The 18093-nt window shown below is 35.0% G+C and overlaps 1 protein-coding gene across 1 annotated transcript; it reads left to right on the forward strand.

The window, feature by feature from the left end:
* The first annotated feature begins 9566 nt into the window (after nucleotides 1–9566).
* LOC107008580 lies at nucleotides 9567–12855 on the forward strand. The gene is made up of 2 exons (XM_015207680.2): nucleotides 9567–9787; nucleotides 10119–12855. The coding sequence occupies exon 2, from the start codon at nucleotides 10211–10213 to the stop codon at nucleotides 12545–12547; it is 2337 nt and encodes a 778-aa protein (XP_015063166.1). The 5' UTR covers nucleotides 9567–9787; nucleotides 10119–10210; the 3' UTR covers nucleotides 12548–12855.
* Nucleotides 12856–18093: the final 5238 nt, after the last annotated feature.

The following is an 18093-nucleotide window of genomic DNA, read 5'->3' on the forward strand; positions in this document are numbered from 1 at the left end:
TGAAAATAATTAGAAGAAAAGGACCAAATAGAGTTAGGACTTCAAGCACAATCATATATTAATGAAGAAATGATCATTTCTAATCATCTCATAGACTCCTACTCATAAATAGGGTGCACTTCACATTTATGAATAAGACTCCACTAGACATGGTGTGTATGACATCAACCCTAATATTATCCAGATAACCTTATGCTCTAATACCAAGTTTGTAACGACTGGAGAGTACCCCTTAGATGTTACTGACGTACTCGACCTCAGTGAGGTCTTATACAATCCCTTAGCATAATCTTCACTTCATAATGAACTCGAAATAATGTGGAATTTTTACGAGAGATGTTCAAACTTCATTTTCATAAAGCAAAATAGTAGAATCATATACCATCGTCACACATACACCATATACTAATACGAGTACAACATGAAGTCTTAAAATAGGGTCCTTAGCCCTTTACACAGAATAGTCATATAGAAGAAAAGTACATAAGAAAGACTACTAAGTCTATTACAACAATAGAGAAATCATAAAGTGGCATCAAATACATTAGTCGTCGGATCTTTGAAGACCTACCACAAGTCTTGGAGATAAGAAGTCCAAGCTTTCTTCAAGTATATAGAAGCAAACCAATTAGCCGGAACATATACTCATAACAGAAAAGGAGAAAGGGGTTAGTACAATTAATTCATTAAGTATGGACAAATGCATAAAAACCTTTTAAACGTTAAAAGGAGACATTTATATTAAATTATGCATTTATGAGGCTTTTGAAATACATTCACATCATCGACACAACACATAAGAAAAAAACCCCCAATAACGTCCAACTACAATGAAGGTATGACAAGGTAAAGTTAGCATCCCTTAGAAACCACTTTGGATACACACATTACCTTTACATTCTATCACATTTCATAATCATAAGTGAAGCACATACATCATGAACCAAATTTGAATATAGTAATATATTCATTACAACCATTATCCATTCAACATACATGTTCTCATATATTTCATAACTACAAAAAACCTCTCACAACACCTTTCTAAGCCTATTAGTGCAATGTACAAGTGACGTCCCATACCCCCACTTCTACTTAGTAAGCCAATTAGGATATCATAGACTAGTTCATACTTCATTCATTACTTCATTATTTATGGAAGATCAACCATAACCGACATAGACCATGAGAGTTTACACGGAATCTGGTGTCATAAAGCCCCACACTGAAAAAGGATGTTCTACTTGCCAAGGTAGAACCTACATAGTAGCTACTATGTGGATCCACTAGCTAAGTCTTACGGTGGCACGTAGTTAAGGGATAGGGATATTATTCCTATAGACTCTACCTATTGCATTAACGGATGAGTCTCCATCTCATGAGTATATCTATGATGACTCACCCTCTTGCATTAATGGAAGGGTCCTTTCCTCATTGGCCATATCCTCTCGGTGCTTAGTATACTTTCCCGACTTTTTACTATATTAGTCTTTTTAATTGTATCTACATGTGTGAAGAAGTATTCCCTATTCATTTAATACAATTCAACATAAAGCTCTTAGATTCATTAGGTGAGAATACACTTTCATCCTAGAATCAACATACATATGTGAGTAGCACTTTCAGAATCTCAATCATAGTGTTTTCATGAGCGCTATACTTTCAATCAACACAAGAGACTAACTCCATTATACATAATGCATGACACACAATAGGTAAGGTTCAAGAGAGTGGAAACCATCCCACATTACCTTACTTGCATCCTTTCATAAGTCATGTACCTTGCAAGCAAATTAAAAGTCCATATACAAAATTCTTCAACATATATACAAACCCTAGAATTCCCCCCCCCCCTTCAATGTTAAGAAACAAGTATCATATTTACCCTCATATACATCACAATATGCATGAAAACAAGATTCTATGACTAGATAATTATCAATTACAATAGACCATGTCCATATCTACTTAATTCATCCATCAACATACATACAATTAGGTCATAGGGTGAACATGGGTTCTTTGAAGATTTTTACAATAGAAATCATCAATTAATCCTAATTATTCATAATACAAGGAACATAACATAAATAAACGATTTTCGAGTGAACCATGGCTAGATCACAAGCCTTAGTTTTTGTCACAATATCAATTTCAAAGTAGAAGTTTTAAAGGGCTTCATGAAGAAACTAATCCATGAATCAACCTCCCCATACCTTTGCTTGATGTGATTCCACGAGTTAAAAGTGAAAGAGAGTGAATCTTGAGTGCCGTAGCTTGAGTTCTTTCTTGTTCTTCAATAATGGGTTAGACCGAGAATTTGTGAGAGGGAAAGTGGGTTTTGATTTTTGATTGGGAGTTATAAGGTGGAAGACTTGTTTTAATGTTTTGATATCTTTTAACATACTTAAGTAACTAATTTAAGTCATAATTAAGGGTTAACTAAGCGATACACTAATTACCTAACTAACCCTCACTAAGTCGTGTGAAGGCAGTGAAGGCAGTGCCCATCAACGAGTCCCCGTTGACAGGGCGTCAACCGATCGACGGACCATGATAGTCACTCGTTAATTAGGACTGAGGCTGGTTTTTGGCGGCCAAGTTTGTGGAGACCAAGTATGGACTCACGACTTTCCATTGACGGGGCGTGAGTCCATAGATGATCTGTCAATAGGTCTCATGAACCATAATCTATGTTTGAGAGATTTTGGGACTCTTCCTTGGGTCCTCTTAAGGGTTCTTGGGAGGGTACTAGGGTGGTCGTGCCTTGACGTTTTAGTATTAGAACCTTATTTTAGAGTTCAGAAGATTAGTTTAAGACCTTAACCTCACATCTAGACCTCCTTAGGATGTTAGCCTACGACTTAAGCTCTAGTATAGGTCACTAGACATACGACGTGTTACATGTATAAAGCTATGTGATATTATGAAAGAATGTTTCCTCGAAATTTTGGTATGTGATGATGATAAACTATGAAAGGTCTTTATATGTTGATATGGTGTATTGATTAGGTAGACCTAGTTGTCCCTACTTGATACATGAATGATAAATAATGAGGTAATTTAGAGTATGTCTTGATCCAGTAGACCTAAGAATGGTTCCCCTTCTTGATGATTCTAGAACCCTAAGTGAATGTGAAACCTTGAATATGAAAAGAAGGTTAATGATGAAGTGAATTGGATAGACCTAGCATGGTACCTATTTTATGAATGAGCTATCCTAATGAACCTTGATTGGTAGACCCTTGTGGATCCCTTATTGGTAGTGGTATTATGAGTTGGCAGGCTTAGGGATGATACCTTCTCTAATACTCTTATGTGAATGAACTTACTGTATGAGAACAAAGGCAAAGCACCGAGTTGATATGCTTGAGGTTGTAGCTCTACTCTAGTATGAGACTAGAGTACAAAGAAGTCTTTGATGTCTCTTAAACCATATTCCTACATTGGATGTGTCCTATTTATACCTTTGGCAAGTAGAACACCTTCCACGGTGTGGGGTCTTATTACACCGAATCCCATACCTAGCTAGTTGGTCTACCGGATTCTATACCTAACTAGTGTGGTCTATGTCGGTTAATGTATATTACTATCATGTGGGGTGTACACTTTAGCTATTGGATAGGTTCTACAATGAGTAAGTAGTAGAATGGGATGATATCGACAAATGGAAGGACTAGGCTTTGAAGGTACTAGAGTGGGTTCCCGATGTCTTCCAAGACCATTATGTGAATTCCCTCAAATGCATGAATGTCTCCTTTAGTATCTCTAGTAATGATTGTTGACTTGTTGTGGTTGTGTTGGAAAGCAAATATCCTTATCTTTAGTAGTCTTAAGGAACACTTAGGTGTGTATTGGAGAGGTTGTATGGGTGGTCTCTTCATGTCTTACTAAAGTGGGTCTTAGGATAACCTTAGATAGAGGGTCTAAATGGCTAAATGGTTAATGAATATGGTCATATCTTGTAAATTATGGGATTATTATCTTGTATGTTGATGATTGACTTGTATGGTGTCTTTTATACTTGGTTTATGAGATTTTTATCAAAATAGCATGAAAAGCATATTACAACTAAAGTATCCTTTTTGCATGGTTTTCTTGCATGCTCACCATACTTAGTGCTAAATTGTACTAATCCCATATTTTCCTCTATTTCTTCAAGTATAGGTGTTGGCAAGTGAGGATCCCTAGAGTTGAATCTTGGGACTTAGATTGTTCTCTCAAGATTTAGGTATGTCCTCATATATTCGAGGACGTGGATGTTAATTCTAGTTTTCTTTCACTAAACACTTCGTATTAGACATAAGTTTCATTTCAATGTACGTGTAATGACCAGGAAGCACCCCCTAGGCGTCACATGGCGTACTTGACCTCTCGAAGGTTTTGTACAAGCCTGTTAACTTTCATTCATCACATAGGTATGAAAAGTAGCGTGGAATTAAAACTTTTCACAATAATAAGTAAAAACTCTTTCATAAAACGTAAGAAACTATGTCTCATCATCACAAGTAATCTTAGACACATCTTATTATCAAAGGGTCACGACCCTTACATAGAAATGAAACTCATAGTCTAATACAAGGTCCTTAGTAGAAAGAAAACTAAACATAACATCCACGTCCCGTAACATATGAGGACATACCAAGAGACTTGAGAGAACAATCTACTTCCCGAGCTCCAAGTCTAAGACCCTCACTTCCTTCCACCTATACTTGTAGAAATAGAAAAGAATATGGAGTTAGTACAAACAATGCACTAAGTACGGCAATATGTAAAAACATGTTTTAAAAAGGACGTTTTAGTTGAAACATATTTTTCATGCTATTTTGGTTAAATCCACATGAATCAAGTGTACAAGACATCATACAAGTCATCATTTAACATACAAGGTAATACTTCCATCATTCTCAACACATAAACATATTCATTAAGTAAACCATTAATCATTTATGACCCTCTATCCAAGGCCATCCTAAGACCCACCTAGGTAAGACATGAAGAGACCGCTCATACAACCTCTTCAATACACACCTAAGTGATCCTTAAGACTACTAAAGATAAGGATACTTTCGTTTTCATCTCAACTCAACAAGTCAAAATTCATTACTAGAGGAAACATACATGCAGTTAAGAACTTCACATAAAGACCATCCTCTAAGACACTATTGCAATGTGAATGTAGCATCCCATATTACTGCTACCACTTAGTGCTCCTTAGGAATCACCCTAGACTAGGCAGATTACCTTCATCATTTACATAGTCTTCATCAACATTATACATAAGATCAACATGTTTCAATAAAATTAGACATAAGATCAACTTACTTCATTAACATCATATAGTAGCCCATTCATTCATTAACATTACAAGGACACACCAAGACTCCCTCCAAATGCCTACTTGTGCAATACATAGATAGCATCCCATTCCACCATGTTTAACCGACATAGACCATGAGAGCATAACATGGAATCCCGGTATTAACCCCTATTGGATAAGGGATCCCCACTTGCCTAAGATAGGGTCATTCTTTTGGACTTTACATGGAACACCAACGGGTGCATAGTTAAGTGATAAGAATATTTCTTCTAAGTACTCCATCTGAACTTACGAACAGTACCCATCTGAAGAGGTACATTTGGAAACTACATCTCTACTCACGAAGATATCCACCCCTTCGTCAAATCCTCTCAGTGCTAAGCATAAATCTCCACGAAGTTTAGACATTCATTACATTCATTATCTATAGGTTAAGAGATTTATACTAAGTACTACATCTCAACTCACGAAGAGTAATCATCTCTAGAAGTTACTTTTGGATACTACATCTCAACTCACGAAGAGTATCCAACCTCTAACCTATATTTCATTCTTGGAAAAGCTCTTAGGAATAGTGAGGTTGCTTCTAGACACTACATCTCAACTCACAAAGAGTGTCCACCCCAATATCCCCTTTTTTCATTCATTAAAGTTCTATTGAGAAAACCTTTCAATAGACTCACATTCATTACATTTTTATTAGCTTCATTCATTGGCCTAATTATCGATTAGAAGATTTAGCTGGCATGTTCATTCATTGTGTGTATAGGCTTTCACATAACCACCATCATTCATAAAATTTACTTCTAAACATGATCATACCACATTCATCATAATCCACACACAATCATTCTTCACATTCACATTATACTTTAATTAGACATACTATCTTCAAGATACACATTCATAACTTCATAAGACATCCTATACATATACTTCATAGCATCACTTTACTTCACATTCAATACCTTCAAGACCATAATCACAAGTCATGTATACATTCATATACATCAAGTAAACACCACCACCATAAGTGCACCATACCACACAAGATCAATTCAATAAAAACTAGGCAATTTAGATTAACTTACCCCTCATCCAAGCCTTGATCATCTTTTCTCAATTCATCATAATTAGGCATAAAAGGAAGTAGATAACCACTATACAACATAGTATAAAACAATTCTAACAATATCCAATCACATTCATTAAACCCACTTCATAAGACAAAATTGGAGAATTAGGATGATCATGGGTTCATGGGTTTTTTTACCATAAATTCATCAATTAACGTTGAAAACATCATAATTCATCCATTAAAACCTTTTCATGCAAGAACTCATGCTTAGAATTCGAAATAGAAACTTTTGGAATTTTGAAATCTTTTGAAAAGCCTTTGGATTGACTCCTTGAATGAGAGAAGAATCAAGGATGAATTACCATACCTTATTACTAGAAATCCCACGAAATTTGATGGAGGAATCAATGGAATTCTTCAATCCTAGATTCAAATTAACTTCAAGCTCCCATGGAGTCTTAAGAGAACTTTACTTGGGAGAGGGGTTTTGATTTTGAAAGTGAAGTCTTAGGTATAGGTGTTTAAACTAACTGAAAATACTTTAAAACACCTAAAATAACAGTTGATGACTTAATTAGGACCTGGGGTGAATTTACCAAGTCACCCCTAGGTTGGCCAAATCCCTGTAGAAAGTTGCAGGTGGCAAACGACATCTCCCATTGACGGGGCATCATTATGATGATGGACCATCGTTCTGGGTGTTGTTTGGATCAGAGACTCCCCAAAATGGGGTCTAATCTCCCACAACTAAGTGTGGAGTATTTGATGGGGCTTCATCTGGTCTACTGGGCGTCGTTGGGGGGTCATCAATGGGCTATTTTTGGTAGTTTCATGGCAACATTTGGGTCCTCCTCAAGGACCCTTAGGGTGGTCCGTGAGGAGTCGTAGATGCTAGGGTCCCTTTAACCCGTTTTAGACATCAAATGACACATTAAAACACATGAAACATGCAAATGCACACTAGCACACACAAGACTAGTTTCCGAACGTCTTGGTCGTTCTTTGATGTTCGACTTCCAAACACTCTGAACTGACTTATTAAGTTATCCTTCTTATTTAAACACATTATTTACTCAAAAAACACATGCGAAGCTCTAGATTTTCCTATTTCATTTTGAGGGTCGTTACAGTAAGGGTCGTGTCCCTAGTATGAGATTCTTAACGTTTGAGTCTATATTGGCTTATCTGAGACTAAATTCCAATTTGCTTATGAAGACTTCTTCTGAAAGTGTTATTGGCTTCAAGCCTTATGATTTTATTTTAAAAGTTTTAATTCCGGACTATTTTTATGACATTGCAATGAATGAATGCTAAGGGCTTGTATAATACCTCTGAGAGGTCGAACACACCGTGTGTCAACTAGGGGGTGTTCTCGAGTCGTTACACCTTTGAAGTTGAAGTACATGTTATCTTTTGTCGCTGAAGTAGTTCATGCAGTTCATATCCCTAACGTGTAATGAGATATGATATCGCTGAAGCAGTTAATGCAATTTTCACAAATGTGAAATTATTCAAGCTACTGAATACTACTATTATTTCCCTCATTCAAAAATTTAATGAACCCTAGTCTTCTAGCCAATACAGACCCATAGTATGTTACACTATGTTATACAAGGACATCTCCAAGTTGATATGTAGCAGATTAAACGTAGTTATTACTTCTATTGGGGCGTATAATCAATTGACATTTGTTTAAGGGAGACTACTTATTCACAATGTCTTGATTTGTCATGATATTTCAAGATATTATAATAGACAACATCAACAAGATGCATTATGGATATTGATCTAAGAAAGGCTTATGACACAGTAAGCTTGGAGTTTATACAAGAGGCTCAACTTGGCCATGTATTTCTTATTAGTTTTATTAAATTGGCTATAACTTGTGTTACTTTCCTATGTTAACTATGAAGGTGAATGGTGAAGGACATGAATTTCTTGAAAGAAAGAGAGGCTTGAGGTAAGGAGACCCCATGTACCATGTGTTTATTGTATTAGTTATGGAATATTTTTCAAGGTGTCTCAAGTGTATAAGTGCATTACTCATCTGATATTTGTGGATTATCTAATGAGCTTTTGCAAAAAAAAATATAGTCTTAGTTTAGTCTAAAAAATAATGAAAGCTCTATCACATTTTAGTAAAGTCACTAGTTTTGGCCCAATATGGACAAGTATAGCATCTCCATGGTAAATTGTTTTGACAACTAGCTAGTAAGAAAGATTCCTTTTGGGTAAAATGACTTTAGGATTTATATATGAAAAACACCTTGATATTTGAACTTATGCCCCTCTTGCTGATTGTAGTTGGTATTGAAAAAATGAACTCACTCGAAAGGAAAATAAAGACCGGTATGCTTAGGGAAGTACTCACTAAACCTTGAAAGAGATTATTCCATCACATTTGAGCAACTCTTCCAGGACATCGTAGCAGATTGAGGACCGTTGATTTAATTTGACATTCTATCTCTATAACTTTACATAGATTTATAGTATTGTTGGTTATTCAAGGCATGTTGCTCACTAAAGATTGATTGAAGAAACTACACATCCTTATGGAGATTGATAGTTGTTTAAGCGACTAACATGTAGAAAAACTTCCTTACATATCTTCGCATAGTATACTCAGTGAACATGAGGTGTTAGAATTGCACGTTACAGTGGGCTAGAATGAGAAGTTCAATTGAAAAACTCCTTCAAATATTTAGGAAGATAAAGAGCAAACTGTGAAAACAATTTCAAGAGAAGAACCTTGTTGTAATATGGGGTGTTGTGATCTTTCAATATTTGGAGAGCAAGAAACTAAACACTGTATAGAAGGATTACTGTAAATAATGAATCAATAATGATACAACTTAAGAAATTTTTTGTAGAGAGGCTAAAAGTATAAAGAATCTGTAAAAAGGTCAAAGATAAATTCACATAGATATTCCTTTTGTAGCTAGTTGATTGATGGATGCATAACACTCAAATACTCATAAAAATTGTCGAATTGCTTCAAAATACATAATTGTAGGAGTACTATTTCCCTAATATTTACCATTTTAAACCTTTTCTGACAAATTTTCGTAGAATTCTGCTATTATGCATTGAAAAATAGAACTCGTGTTAGAACTTGTAATACTTTAATCTTATATATATGTGTTTTGTCCAACTTTTTACTGTTTAAACATCTCTTTAGGCGCAGGCCCAAGCCCAATGTTCTAGATATCCCATGAGCATCTAAAACAACGTGGCGTAAGACGTATTCTCCCATCAAAAGCATTGTCACGCGTCTTTCCCGGAGGCAGTAGAAGAGTCCTTGCCGGTCGCCGGAGATATTCACGCCAAAAATTTTCTTGCCTTTTCATGCTCTAAACAATCGCCTGTGGTCAGATCTCTTCCCAACCATGGTATAAATGGAAAAAAAATATCTTTGAATAATCTCCGTTCCTTTATCTTTGATTGTATTACCTGTTTTTCATTGTATTACTTCCATATACTGTCATATAACTATATTGTGTAGCCACATTAAAGACTTAGTTGATTGATTTCCTTGTGTAAATGAGTATCAATTTTTATTATCTTTTTACTTTTTCGTTGATTTGCTCTTTTTGTATCTATGGTATACTAAAGGATTTTACTGAATATTTTCTTGTTTGCATTTCATTTTTTGAATTGATGATTTGAAAAATATTGTTACACTTTTCTAAGTAATTTTAGGGCATGGTCATTGTGGAACAGGTTAGTTGAATGGCTGATGGTTGCTTCTGTTGTTGTTGTTTTACTATGAGATAGTACATGAGAAGAAGGGGTAAAAGAGAAGGGTATGGTAGATGGAGTGCAATAAAGATGATGCTTTAAGGGCTAAAGAAATTGCAGAGAGGAAATTCTTGGATAAGGATTTTTTGGGCGCAAAAAGGTTTGCTTTAAAGGCCCAGAGTCTGAATCCTGGACTTGAAGGTATTAGTCAAATGTTGGCAACACTCGGTGTTCATATTGCTGCTGAGAACAAAGTTAATGGTGAAGGAAATTTTTATGGAATCCTTGGTGTTAGTCCAAAAGCTGATGATGAGGCTATAAGGAAACAGTATAGGAAACTGGCCCTCATGCTTCATCCTGATAAGAACAAGTCCATAGGGGCCGAAACTGCGTTTAAGCATGTTTCAGAAGCATGGAGCTTGTTGTCTGATAAAAACAAGAAAACAGTGTATGACAATAGAAATGCGAGTGTCTTGCAGCAGAGAGTCCGGGCTGAAAATGTGGATTCTTCTCAACAATCTACACAGAATGGTTTTCACAAATTTGCAAAGAATGCTGCTTCACGAGCAAGGCCTCCAAAGAGTAGTACCAGTAAAAAGAGTTCTTCATCAGGAACAAAGGACCGTGGTACCTTTTGGACTGTTTGCTATCGGTGCAAGATGCAGTATGAGTACATGCGGATGTACCTTAACCATAATCTTCTGTGTCCCAATTGTCACGAGGCCTTCTTTGCTGTTGAAACAACAGCACCATCCAATGGCTCGAAGAAGTCTACTGAGTGGGATTATTCTCAACAGCAAGAAAACACATACCACCAGGGAATGAGAAAGGGTGCACCAGTTACAGGAAGAAACAGTTCAAGCGCTCCAAATTTTGTGTCTTCTGTGGTCAATAACACTACGTCACCTGATCACAATAACTTCCAGTGGAGCCCATTTTCCCAAACCGCTGGGCATGCATCTGCTGCACAAGCAGCTAATATGGTACAGCAAGCGTATCAGAAAGTAAAACGAGAGCGTCAAGAAGCCCAGACAGCGACGAAAAGAGAGGAAGCATTGAAAAGGAAAAATCATTCGTCCAAACGACCAAGTGCAGCTTTATCAGCTGGACAGTTTAATGCTTTCAAGAGGAAAAAAGGCATAAATGACCCCAGTACAAGTAGGCTTAGGCATAGCTGGGAATCTGATGGAGGCAGCACAGCAAGTCCAGCTGAAGTTGGACGGGGTAATGGAGAAAGGGTTAAGTTGAATGTCGTTAACCAGCTGGGTAATGAAAGGGAGGCATCCTACAATGATGTCAAGTATTTGCTGATGGAGAAGGCCAAGAAGGAAATATTGAAAAACCTAAGCAAACGGGGCTCAGCTACTTCGACAACATCTATTTCTTCAAGGGGGGTAATTTTAACCAAGGAAGCCAAGGAGAGAAAAAATGAAGAATATCATGTATCTGAATTTGATGTCAGAGAAGATCATGATGCAGCTCGTGAACAATTTATAACTGAAACCAAAGTCTTTGCAAATAGGTCTAGTTCTGAAACTTTTGACAAGTATTTAGATAATGAATCTGCTGGGTGTATGCTGATAGATGTTACTGAGTCAGATTTCCACAATTTTGATAGTGATCGAACAGAGAGTTGTTTTGGACCTAACCAGGTCTGGGCTGCATATGATGACAGTGATGGGATGCCTCGATATTATGCCCTGATTCTCGAGGTGGTTTCTCTAAATCCTTTCAAGGTCAGAGTTAGTTGGTTAAATTCAAATAACAGTGGAACGTGTTCACTAAACTCTGTCAATTCCGGTGCTCCTAAAACGTGTGGAGATTTCAGAAGAGGCAGGCATGAAATTAGAACCTCCATTAATTGCTTCTCACACAAGGTCAGATGGACAAAAGGTCTTGGTGATACAATTCAAATATTTCCTAGAAAGGGGCAAATCTGGGCTTTATATAGAAACTGGTCTTCAGAATGGAATGAGTTCACAGGGGATGATGTAGTACAGAAATATGATTTGATTGAAGTACTTGAAGATTTTAATGAGGAAGTTGTGGTAGTTACTCCTCTCGTCAAAGTTGCTGGTTTCAAATCGGTGTTCCACAAGCATTTGAACCCCGAGGAAATAAGAAAAATTCCGAAGGAAGAAATTTTTCGATTTTCTCATGAGATATCATCGTTCCTGCTTACTGGAAAAGAAGCCCCAAATGCTCCCAAGGGTTTGCGAGAGTTGGATCCAGCAGCTATGCCTGGAGAGCTTCTTGAAGTAATACAAGATGTAGAAGAAATTGAATGCATGGATTCCAAAGGAAGCAGGGAAGGAAATGCAATTGGTGGTACAAAAGCAAGGAGTAGCAGTTTGATGGAAGAAACTTACATATCCATGGAAGATAAGGAAGTTGTAATATTAGATTCCTGATATACTAGGATATTTTTATATTTTCGTCAATTTTTTAAAGCAAATGGTTGATGAGAGATATCTTAGTGTAGCTTCCATGATTTTACCCCTGTTGAGATTCTACTTTTGCTTGATATATCTTCAATACCTACAGTTCAAAGTAGAACTTGTCTACAAATCAAAGGTAGACTGATATTTCAAGCTTAAGGGGCAGGAGATTACGATGTAACTAATGTTTATTAGGATCTTATTTCATGTATGAATGAGATGAGGTTATGTATGCTGACATGACAAGCTGATTTATGGTATTTTTCAAAAGCTTATCTTCATTGGTCTGGTTGCTCATTATTAATTCATTGAACATTTGATATTAGTGGTTTGCCGTTAATTTTCTGTTGTTCCTCTGGTCTGTTGACATTCTCTGTGGATTTTCAGTGGTTGGTTCATTGTTATCACCCTAGATTCGATATTAGGGTTTTGCCTGTTGTTTTCTGTTCTTTAATCTCGTCTGTTGACGTCTCTCTATTGTTTAATCTTTGGTTGATTTAATTGCATTGTTGCTGTCCTGGTTTTCGAGCATTGTTCTAGTGTTTGCAATATTCTTTTATTTATTTTCCTGGCAGGAGTTGCAGTTGTTTTGCTTTAAACTGCAGGGAATTGGAATTTAAAAGAGGGAAAAGGGTTAAATATGCTTTGGACTATTTGAAAAGGTCTAAAATATCCTTGATTCATCTGGGCTAAAAATACCGTTCAATTCACTTTTTTGGTTCATTTCTATTTTTAAAACTACCAACCACTTTTTTTAAAATTATTATTATTATTATTATTTATTACATATCATTTTTTATTGGATTAATTAAATTTCGAACTCATTTAATTTTCTCCTACCCAACCATTCTAGTGAACATGACCCAACCCAATTAGAAGACTCATTAAAAAATAAATTGATTGAATCTTTCTTGCCTAATCCCAAGCCTCTTTCTTCTTCCCTCTTTTTCTCTCTAATTTTTGAAATCATCTGTCCAAGACTGTGAAAAAACTTTATAGCTTTTTTATTTTCACAGTTAAACTTTTAACTGTAAAAAAACAGAGATTTAACACAAGAAGAAAAATGAAATGCCCGAGTAAAGACAGTTCATTCATATCCCAAGATTTTATTTTTTTTCCATACACAAATTTCTTCTTTATTCTTTTACTATATTGGGATCTGAAGTTTACATGAAGATTATATGAACTAATCACAACGAAGTTACAGATTTCATACAGGAAACAGAGGTCTATTAGTATATGAGTTTATCACTCGATTAATTTATTAAAGGAAAATAATCATAAATATTGAGGAAAAAAAAGATTCTTTAATATTGGAGCGGAAATTGTATTTTTTTTTATAACAAGAGAAAATCCACAGCCGCTACCCTTTTGGGTGCGCACATGGTAAAACCCCGCTCTTATGCAATAGCTCAAAACGGTAGATGTTGTTGGTGTGGTTCGAACTGTTGTTGCGTAGATGGCAGACCCCTTCCTTTGCCACTTGAGATGTTTTGCGATGCAGCGGATATTGTATTGTTTGATTGAAAATAATCTTGAAACCTTTTAATAAGAGAAGAAGGAAGAAGAAAGAGGTTTGGAGTTGGGGGAGAAAGATTCAATCAATTTATTTTTTAATGAGTTCTCTAATTGGGGTTGGATCATGTTAACTAGAATGGTTGGATAGGAAAAAATTAAATGGGTTGAGATTTAATTTATCCAATAAGATAATGACATAATAATAAACTTTTAAAAAGTAGCTGTCAGTTTTAAGGGTAAATGGACCAAAAAGGTGGATTGAAGAGTATTTTTAGCTCAATAGATGAATGAGGGTTTTATAGACTTTTTCAAATAGTCTAAAGCCTTTTTCTGTTTAAAAGATATTGCTATGGTATTCTCTGTTTGGCATATATTGAACTTTCCTTTACCTCCTGAGATGCAAATAAGAGTGGATTCTTGTATTTACTTGTATAGTTATTCTGATTCATGGAAGACAACATTTGTTTCTTCACATTTTCACATTTGATTGAAGTCCAACTACATTTTTTGATACGTAAAAGGATTTCATTAAGAGCATCCAGATAATGCAGCAATTATATTTTATTGAAATCTAATTTTTGTTTGCCATTTAATCTTGGAAGTTGTGAATGCAAGTGTTACTCTCTGTTAGATGAGACTGTCAAATTCATTGTTGATATTGGATGGTTGATGTATTGACAAGCCATTAATATGGTTGAGAGGCCCATGACTTGTGATCTTGGTTTGTGTTATCAAGTAAATGTCTGTTTTCTTTTCTTTCCTTCCTTTTCCTGCTGATTCAACCATAATATCAAGGTAATATAGGTAATTCCTATCTATTAACATTGAGTAGTAGTCATGTTATTTATGTGTACAAACTACAAGTGGGGCAGGGAATGCGGCTACCCTTTTCCTAACCAGCGGTTTCAGGTTAGGGTTCTGCCTATGAAAAAAAAATTGGTAGGGAGTGCCCTTCCCCGAATGGGGTTTTATACGACGTAAATTCGTAATAGCTAGTCTTTAATGTGGGTATGAACAACCGATGAGAATTTTCTTTAATAAAAAAACTTCAAACGTCAAGTTTTCTGGGTGTCTTGAATCATCTTAGAGTTCTATTTATTAGTAGAAAATGCTCTTTTTATCATCATCTTTATCTATATTTTGTGTAAAAAATATAAAACTCTGCATATGAATTTTTTTTTGGTAGGGAGCGCTTTTTTTCGAATAGGGTTCCATACGGCTTAAATTGAAATGGTCGGTCTTTAATGCGAGTATGAACAACGGATGTAAAAAAATTTTAAAAAAAAACTTCACATGTCATGCTTTCTTGTGTCCTGTATCATCTTAGAGTTCTAATTACTAGTAGAAAATGCTCTTTTTATTGTCATCTTTATCTATATTGTGTAATATTTAATTGGGATTAACCTAAATAAAGTGACATATTTATGAGGATTTGTATATCAGACCTAAATTTGAATGTAATTGATGCATCTTTATTTATTGAATTATTTGGTGTAGGAATTTATTTAGAAATTAACTATGATCCACGATAGATAAGAAAATTGCACGATGAGCTCATTTAAACTACATATTTCTCATAATATATTCACATATTATTATATATTTAAATAAAAATAATAAAAAGAGTATCATATGGGATCTTGGACTCTAAAAATAAACCAAAGATCATTATTTTTTCTTTTTCAAAATCTGAACTAGTTAGTCTCGTTATAATATTATTTATCTTATTAAGTGTTCTTTGCAACCTGAAACAGAGTTTTGATATGTGCTCTCATTGCAACTGTGTTTTTCTAATTAGTTCATTCCATAAACAACACAAACTTATTGAAAACAAACTTTTATTCATATGCATATTATATAAACTCCAATTTATTTAAATAAATTTAAAGCTGATTGTATAAAAAATATTTCAATATTTTTAGAGAATTTTTTTTCAATATATCGACAATTTTATGTTTTGTGGTAACAATGATTTTGAAAATACTTTTTAGTACTCCAGCAAATTGGACAAATCCCAAAAATCAGATGCTACTATACATCCTTTCAATAATTCAACGTCATATTTTGGTATTGATAGAAGGAGATTTGAATACATAGATGTGTGTACCTTAGATATGTAAAAAACATTGTAAAAAAGGAAAAAGGTCAAAATTGTTCCTTAAATTTGTTTTATTGGTTAATTTTACCACTACCGTTAAAATTTTAAGTTATTTTACCCCTGCTGTCAATAATATTAACAAATATACCCCTCGTTGGATAGAAAATTCCAAATTAATTAAAATTGTCCAAATTTTCTTAAATTACCCAACTTTAACCCGACCCAACCCACTTAATAACATAACTCATTTCTTTTACCCAAATCAACTTTGTTTTTTCCACTACCACCAAAGCCACCACCCTCTCCGAGATCAGCTTCACCACCACCACCCTCTCCGAGTATAGGGACACATTGGATAATGAGAATCTTTTCACCATTGTACCTGTAAATTTTTGCTTCCTTCATATTAACAGATTTTGTTTAGATCAAATCCTAATAACAGTCTGTTGTTCTTTCTTTTTACTTTTGCATGTTCCAAGTAGTAAATTACATTGATGTCTTATGTTCTGCTTGCAAGATCTATACCTGAACATATCTTCCTCTTTTTTTTATCCAAAACTTTAATAGCATATTCTATATTAGTTAAACTTGCAAAAGTTCATAAAGTTCAACTATGATGATAAACTTCTCCACTCTGGAGCTTTTCGATTATGTTGATTGTTGGGACACATTGAGCGTTCCGTAAGTTCCAAAGCAATTTAATCACCAACTTAGGCTATGTGCCTCTTCATCAATCATTGACCCAAGGGGAAAGTGCACATAGCCAGTTTTGGGATCTCTATTTAAGGTATAGTTAAACTTTATAAACTTTTGCAAGTTTGACTACTTCAGAATATGCAATTAAAGTTTTGGGTAAAAAAAGAGAGGAAGATATGTTCAAGTCTTGCAAGCAGGACATAAGATTGTTGAAGGAAACTGATGGAACATATCAAAAGGAACATCTTCGATGAAACTGTCTGACGAGTTAGAGTTTGAGCTAGGACTAGGGATGGCAAGGGGACCGGGTTGGCCCGCCCCGGCCCGCGTCCCGTCCCAACCCGTCCCGAACNACAAAATCATTTATTCTCATTTCTCATTTATTTTCTATATCCTATCAACTCTCAACTCTCAAGTGTCAATCTTAATTTCTATTCAATTTTAATTCTCATATTATTAGATTCCATATATTTCAATTTTCAATTCAAAATTTTCATATTATATCAATAAATATAATAATATTATCTCATATTTGTTATCAAGTATTGGTTGGAGACTTGGAGTTACAAATTACAAGTTACAACAAATCACAAGCTTCAACAATCGGTTTAACGTCTGCTATTAACGCAGACGTTTGGTACAATTGTTTCATAATATTTATATTTTATTATTCGTCTTTACATTTGTGTTATTATTATTTTTATATTACACTTTATATATATATAATTAAGTATGAGTTCTAGCAAAAAAAATAGCGGTAAAGGAAAAGAGAAAGCACAAGATAACGAAGAAAGTAGACTTTTTAAATTATTTAATTTTGGTAAAAAAAATAGTAAAGAAAAAAGAGTAGTAAAAGTGGTGGTACTTCATCTAAATCAACGAGTAGAGTTAGATTTAACATAAATGATTCTACTTATGTTGATGATACTCCTTATAATATTGATTCAAATGTTCAACTCGATCACGAAAGTTTAGAACGACGTTATGGTAATATTAATCCTAATGTTGATGAAAATTCAGGTGAAGAAGTAGAAGCTAATTTGGGAGAACAGGAGTTAGATGAAACACCTACTAGTCCGGTGACAGAAGTTCCAAATGAGACTATCAATTTACCGGAGCAAAATTTTGGACATCCACCCCTTATACCTCCCACAAGGGAGAAGGTGAAGTATCAACGACCTAAAACTTCTATTGTGTGGCAATTTAT

The sequence above is a fragment of the Solanum pennellii genome, chromosome 1 (assembly GCF_001406875.1).
Source record: "Solanum pennellii chromosome 1, SPENNV200".
Taxonomy (NCBI): Eukaryota; Viridiplantae; Streptophyta; class Magnoliopsida; order Solanales; family Solanaceae; genus Solanum; species Solanum pennellii.

What these genes read in the sequence shown, in the direction of transcription:
- LOC107008580 (XM_015207680.2), top strand. Translation starts at nt 10,211, where the DNA reads ATGGAGTGCAATAAAGATGATGCTTTAAGGGCTAAAGAAATTGCAGAG.